At 49.4% G+C, this 7,081-nt stretch overlaps 1 protein-coding gene across 1 annotated transcript; it reads left to right on the top strand.

Moving 5' to 3' along the window:
- Positions 1-571: 571 nt before the first annotated feature.
- Positions 572-6,517, top strand: LOC133924786 (homeobox-leucine zipper protein ROC4-like). Its single transcript, XM_062370495.1, has 9 exons — positions 572-1,000; positions 1,111-1,328; positions 1,402-1,519; positions 1,625-2,323; positions 2,407-2,508; positions 2,613-2,822; positions 4,239-4,416; positions 4,511-4,884; positions 5,700-6,517. Exons 1-9 carry the CDS (start codon positions 902-904, stop codon positions 6,051-6,053), a joined length of 2,352 nt encoding a protein of 783 aa, XP_062226479.1. The 5' UTR covers positions 572-901; the 3' UTR covers positions 6,054-6,517.
- Positions 6,518-7,081: the final 564 nt, after the last annotated feature.

Raw genomic sequence — 7,081 nt, 5'->3', positions numbered from 1 at the left:
GCTGTGCAGCCATTTCCTCTTTCCCCACGCGCGGGAAACGCTCGCTCGCTCGCACTGTCGCACGGTCACAGAGGCACAGCGCAGCGCGGCGCGGCGCGGCACGGCACCTACGGACCTACCCAAACCAACCCACACTGCCGCTGCCTTTCACGTTTGACTCCACCGTGTCCCCTCCGAGCAGAAACAAACAAGGAGCGGAGCGGAGCTGAGCGCGGCGAGCGGAAAAGGGACGGCAGAAAGGCAGGGCCGGACGGCCGGAAGACGCAACAAGTGGCCAAGCCCAAAGCACGAAGCCGCAGCACGGGACGGGGCGGGATCGCGTCCGTCGCGCGTAACCCGTGCCTGGCCGCGGGGGCGCAGCAGCCGTGCCAGAAACGCCAGTGCCATGCAAGGGTTCTCCAAAGCGAAAACCCCGCAAGCGAACAGGAACAAACACCCCCGCCCCATCGACCGCGCCGTCCGTGCGTCCACATAGCTCCACATTCTTCTCCTGGACTGTTTGCTTGCTTTGACTCCCCCTGCCGCCGGCTTACACCTGGCGGATTACATGGTGCTTAAGCTGCAGGTCCGTCACATCGTCTCTTGACGCTTTTTGCACTCGGTGTTACTTAGGGTTTGACCAGTCATCAGTGTACTCATACTTAACGAGGGAGATAGAGACGAGGGGAGAGGAGAGAGAGGAGAGAGAAGAAACTGGAAGTCTGTTGCTGCGATGACTTGTGATGTGTGCGGGTAGACTTGGGCGGATCAGGCGTGAGAGCCCTTTTCGGGACTAGAAAAGGGGAAGGCTGCTGCTAGGCGTTCAGCGGCACAGCCAAGAAGCAGGCGCTACTGCTTGCCTTCTTTCCTGGCTCTCACCTCTTCTCCCAACGCTGAAGGCGACGAGGCCGAGGGGGACGGCATGAGCTTCGGGGGTCTCTTCGACGGCGGCGGGGACGCGGCCGGCATGCAGTGCCCGTACGGCGTCTCCCCCTCATCGCCGGCTCTCTCCCTCGCGCGGGTACGTACGCGCCCGCGCGGCGCCCGCTTTGCTAACGTGTTGCGCAGTGTGGGTTTCTTTGGTGCGGCGCGGTCGAGTGATTCGGGACGCATTGTTTGCGGCTGATGTAGGCGGACGCCGGACGCCGTCGCGACGGCAGCGGTGGGCAGATGGGTTCGGTAGCCCACGGCGGCGGGAACGCGAAGGACGCTTCGGAGGTGGAGAACGAGAGCCTGTCGGTGAGCGAGCACCTCGACGCCGTCTCTGGCGGCGGCGAGGACGGGAACCCGCGCAAGCGCAAGAAGCGGTACCACCGCCACACGCCGCAGCAGATCCAACAGCTCGAAGCGTAAGCGCCCCGCATCGATTCGTTGCATTCTCTTGGGCTTGCTTGCCCTGATCATGCATGGATGATTGCGCAGGCTGTTCAAGGAATACCCCCACCCAGACGAGAAGCAGCGGGCGGAGCTGAGCAAGCAGCTCGGCCTGGAGCCGCGGCAGGTCAAATTCTGGTTCCAGAACCGGCGCACGCAGATGAAGGTAAGCGAGCTGACATACTCAGCTATATATGGTATGTGCTTGGTTCTTGCCGTTGGTGCAGTTCTTGACACGGCTTTCGCTTTGCATGGTGGTGGACTTGGCAAGAACCAAATGGAGCGGCACGAGAACTCGCTGCTGAAGCAGGAGAACGACAAGCTGCGCGCCGAGAACTTGTCCATCCGGGAGGCTATGAGGGACCCGGTGTGTGGCGGCTGTGGCGGTCCAGCGAGGCTTGGGGAGCTGTCCTTGGAAGAGCACCATCTGCGCGTCGAGAACGCGAGGCTCAGGGACGAGCTCTCCCGAGTCTGCGCCCTCACAGCCAAGTTCATCGGCAAGCCCATTTCTCTCATGGCACCGTCGCACATGCATCAGCCACATCCTTTGGCAGGCTCGTCACTGGAGCTTGCAGTCACTGGTATTGGTTCAATGCCATCGAGCACAATGACCATCTCGACGATCTCTGGATTTGCTGGCAGTGTGTCTAGCCCGATGGGCACGGTGACCACACCCATGGCGACTGCGCCGGCGATGGTTGGCATTGACAAGTCCATGTTCTTGGAGCTTGCAGTGAGTGCAATGGATGAGCTTGTCAAGATGGCACAGATGAATGAGCCATTGTGGATTCCAAGCGTTTCCTCTCCTGGCTTGCCCGCCATGGAGATGCTTAACTTCAAAGAGTACTTGAAGACCTTCTCACCATGCATTGGGGTGAAGCCTGTTGGGTTTGTGTCTGAGGCCTCTAGGGAGTCCGGCATTGTCAGCATTGACAGCAGTGCTGCTCTTGTGGAAGCCTTCATGGATGAGGTCTTGCTTGTGCCACTATGCCCCTTTATTTTGCTATCGCCTATATGTCTGAACTCATATGTTTGTTTGAATTGTTGGCACAGCAACGATGGTCCGACATGTTCTCTTGCATCGTTGCCAAGGCATCAACCATCGAGGAGATCTCAACTGGCGTTGCAGGAAGCAGAAACGGTGCATTGCTGCTTGTGAGTGTTGAATGGTCTCTAGTGTTCAATTGTTCATTATATTTACATCTTGTTCCTGTGGTTAAGGATAGGATCTGCATGTTTTCTGTGCCATTTTGCTACAGATGCATGCAGAGCTACAAGTGCTTTCGCCTCTTGTCCCTGTAAGGGAGGTGACATTTCTTAGGTTCTGCAAACAGCTGGCTGAGGGTGCATGGGCTGTAGTGGATGTTTCCATTGATGGATTGGAGAGGGAACAGTGCCTAGTTGCAAACACGAATGGCCGGAGGCTGCCTTCAGGTTTTGTGGTGCAAGATACCCCCAATGGCTGCAAGGTACATCAATAGCGATTCTCTTTGCCTCTTGCTCTTGAAAGATTTCAGGTAGATTTTGCATTTAGTTTATCGAATCATAGCAATGTTATCACGCTATCATTGATTCTGAAGCTGAAAGTCTTCGAACTTCCAATGTCATGGCCCATTAGATCACTGTGACTTCGCCACTTCTAAAACAACCATATTAGTTTCTGAGATTTTCTACTCCACTCCAATGATAATCATAAGATGCATCACCAGTTCCAGTTCTCCATGACCACCATGACACTATTGAACAGGATACTTGGTGTTGTTTCTTAGTGTTTCGAGTCGTTTTAGTTAGTTTATTTTGTTATTTGCTGATAGTCATGCAATATAGTGGTCGCAAGTCATAGGGTAGGCTCATGTCCCAATAAGTTAATTGTTGCTACGAGCCCACCACCCATAATTAATGGATTGGTCAGCGGGGACGGGTTTAAACAATTGATTTGAGAATAATTAACTGATTTTCTAGATCCAACACTTTTCCCCAAGCATTGCTCCCCTGTGTTTGTCTCCAATTCTCCAAGGGGATCAGATACTTTTCTACTCCTGGGATTGAGCCCCTTGGGTAACTTCTTGCCTGCAGTTTAATCGACGTGTCTCCTTGTAGAAATCTTGGCCATCTCGTCTAACCCGATAAAGAAAAGTCATTGTTTAACCCAATGAAGAAAAGTCATTTCCTCCTTGGGTTTTGCACGTGAGCTTTTTCTAATCTTGATCTGAAGTGTGCATCAAGTCCACAGATGATGGTTCTTTTTCAATTTTTTGAACTTGACAAATGAGAGGGAGAACTTCCACTCCTGATAGAAGTGCCATTTTAGACAATTCTTCGCTGGAGCTTTGAGGAAAAAGCTTCAGCTATTTTTGCTCATCAATTCACGTGCTATCAATCTCAGGGTATCAGTTAATTTATTATGAACCCATAGGTTCATAACGGGTAGTAGTTCCTTATTAAGGGTTTCATGAAGAATATACTTTTGCACTAGTTTTATGCCATTCTTCCAGCATATTGTTAATCAAAGAATTGATAATTAAGATACCATAATCAGAATGATGTCAGAGCCTGTGGGCCAGACCACGTGCTGAAAGATAAGCTGTTCCTAGATCAAATTAGAGATGATGTCACCTCATACAAGATACTATTAAGTTTACTTATGTTAGTCTTAATTCATTTATGTTGTTTGGGTTCAGCTCTCCTTCACTTCATATGTTTGCCCTTGTTGATTGCAAGCCACAGTGTGGGTAAATGTGTTGAATTGTTTAGTTAGTACCTACAGCACTGTACTATGTAGTAGAATTGCACTGAAACCTCCCCTTTTGGTGTATTGCATCTAAGACATTTGCATGTGGGCATGCTTTGATGTGCTAACAGATGTAGTTGCATAAATGCTGTAGGTCACATGGGTTGAGCATACAGAATATTTTGAGGCTTCTGTGCACCCGCTGTACCAGCCTCTTCTCCGGTCTGGCCTCGCCCTTGGTGCAGGGCGGTGGCTCGCAACACTGCAGCGTCAGTGCGAGTGCTTGGCCATCCTCATGTCATCAATTGCAATGCCAGAGCATGACTCAGCAGGTACAGAAATTTGATAACACTTAAGATCTGTGTAGCATTCCTTGCATGGGATGCATCCTAGAAATAAAATGATAATTTGTCGCATTTTGCACAGCTGTTTTGCTTGAAGGGAAACGGAGCTTGTTGAAGTTGGCAAGGAGGATGATGGAGAACTTCTGTGCAGGGGTGAGAGCATCATCTGCTCATGAATGGAGCAAACTGGATGGCTTGATGTGCAGCATTGGGGAAGATGTGCGTGTCATGGCAAGGAAGAGTGTGGATGAACCTGGGGTGCCACCAGGTGTGGTGCTCAGTGCTGCCACATCAGTCTGGATACCTGTGACGCCGGAGCGGCTCTTCAACTTCCTGCGCGATGAGGGGCTTCGTGCTGAATGGGACATCCTCAGCAATGGTGCACCTATGCAGCAGATGCTACAGATTGCCAAAGGGCAACTGGATGGCAATTCCGTAACTCTACTGAGAGCCAGCGTGAGTATTGCTTTCCACACGTACTTCCTGATTGCACATTCTCTGCTTGTCACAGTTGTTTATAAATAGATCCCAATACTTCCTGATTGCTCTTTCTATGCTTGCCATGGTTCATAAGTTTTTCAATACGACAGAACATGTAGATCTGTGTCAGGCGTAGTAATGCCAAATGCTGAGGATGATGAAACTTTTATGACTCTGCAGTATCTGCACACAATAATCTTAACCAGAAGCAGTGCTCTTAGATGACCATCTTACATTTAACTAAGATTACTGAAGAGATTACCATAAAGATGTATGTTTCCAAATAAAATTCCAAATAAAATAGTTCCTTTCTCCTGCACTATTAGCAAGAAAGATGCATTCTGAATCATATCTAAAAGTTGCATTCTGAGGTGGTGACATTCTGAATCTTTATGACTCTAATGTCTACTGGAGTCAAAGGAAGGTGAACAATATGCTAATAATGCATGGCTGACTAAAGCAAAGAAAGACAAGACTGGTTAGTAGAGCCGAACTTCACATAAATTCTGCCAAAAAAGTACAGGGCAGTGCCAAGAAAACAAACAGCATCACTGTCAGAAAATGTTTTCATTTTTTATGTTCTGAGTTGTTTATATCCTCGAAGTACGTTAAAAGACTAGACCAAACCTTGGTGGCTTTTATACCAAAATTTGCATTGGAGAGTACTCAAACTTGGTAGGTCTAGGCGTACTTAGCTCCGTTCCTCTCAAAGTACATTAGAATGCTACCTGCTCTCCGGTTTCTCTTAATATATTTTTTTGAACCTTAATGTCTTGCATTTACGTTTACAGCCCACAAACACCAATCGGGATACCATGTTGATTCTTCAAGAGACATGCACTGACAAATCCGGTGCAATGGTCGTTTACGCCCCAGTGGATTTCCCAGCAATGCAGCTTGTCATGGGTGGAGGGGACTCGGCGTATGTGGCACTCTTGCCATCCGGTTTTGCCATTCTACCTAGTGGGTCTAGCATCAGCGGTGGTGGGCACAAGACAAACGGATCACTGCTCACGGTTGCGTTCCAGATACTTGTCAACAGCCAGCCCACTGCAAAGCTCACCGTGGAGTCAGTAGACACAGTTTTCAACCTAATCTCTTGCACCGTCAAGAAGATCAAGGTGGCGCTTCATTGCGACGTCTAATCTTGGAAATGGGATACTTTTGGCCTAGAGGGAACAATTGGTGATCAGCCTGAGTCAAGAACGAACCTCGAACAGAAGAAACCTTTGCTAGGTGCTACGGATTGACAGGGCTGGTCCGTAGCACAGAGCAATGGTGGTGGTTCGGGTATTGACTCAGCCTCTGCGTGCCAGTAGTTCTCAACGGTGATTGGTGAGGCAATCGGCATTTTGGACACTCTAGGGGGGCCAATGCTGTACTTGTTTTTGCCGTTTTGGGGAGTTCGGAGTCACCTGTGTTTTTTGTTGGCTGGCTCATGGTTTTGGTATATCACAACTTGGTTTTTGTTACGGTAGATGTAATGCGTTCTATAGGAGGCCCAATTTATCGTTCTGATAGGTGTACGACTGAATCTCGGACTCGGCCAATCTCTGGCAAAGGCAGCATTGTATGGCGAGTCTCAGATCACTATGAATTTACTTTTGCATGGATAGTAGTAGAGTTTAAGAGAAGGAGTAGGTTATGACATATGATTGCGTGGTTCTTAAAAAACAATCTTCCTGTTTCCCCCCCAAAGAAATCGATATATTTTTGGGACAGTAAATTAAGACAAAACTATTCAAGTACTTGTTGATATGCAACTTTCTTCCGGTTCACTCGGCCCAGGCACTGAATAAAAGGTCATCTTTGGGCGATGACAATGCCATGCCTTGCATAGCATGGTTGGAGCACACGCCACTGGAAGGTGAAGGCCCACGGACCGCAGTTTGTCATGTGCCATAAATAAAAGGATCCAATCTGTTCGCATTGAGATGGGAGATGTAGAGCACAGGATGATGTACACCGTGCTCGTCGGCACCGGGCACACGAACTAATGTCTCTAGTCTGCTGGCCTTGTCAAGCGCACCAACTCCTGCCAACTGGACTTGTTCATAGCCATAAGCTGGGCCACGAACAGGATCATCCTACTTTGTACGTCTAAGGGACAGGAATATTAGCATGTAATTCTGCACAATTGGTTCCCTGAAACCAATTGGGTACCCTGGACCAA

Source organism: Phragmites australis, chromosome 7 (assembly GCF_958298935.1).
Source record: "Phragmites australis chromosome 7, lpPhrAust1.1, whole genome shotgun sequence".
NCBI lineage: Eukaryota > Viridiplantae > Streptophyta > Magnoliopsida > Poales > Poaceae > Phragmites > Phragmites australis.
Note: the sequence above shows the minus strand (reverse complement) of the source record. Positions and strands in the feature narration are given on the sequence as shown.

What these genes read in the sequence shown, in the direction of transcription:
- LOC133924786 (XM_062370495.1), top strand. Translation starts at nt 902, where the DNA reads ATGAGCTTCGGGGGTCTCTTCGACGGCGGCGGGGACGCGGCCGGCATG. An exon ending in CAGATCCAACAGCTCGAAGC is followed by an intron (nt 1,329 to 1,401) that starts GTAAGCGCCCCG and finishes ATGATTGCGCAG; the next exon opens with GCTGTTCAAGGAATACCCCC. An exon ending in ACCGGCGCACGCAGATGAAG is followed by an intron (nt 1,520 to 1,624) that starts GTAAGCGAGCTG and finishes GGACTTGGCAAG; the next exon opens with AACCAAATGGAGCGGCACGA.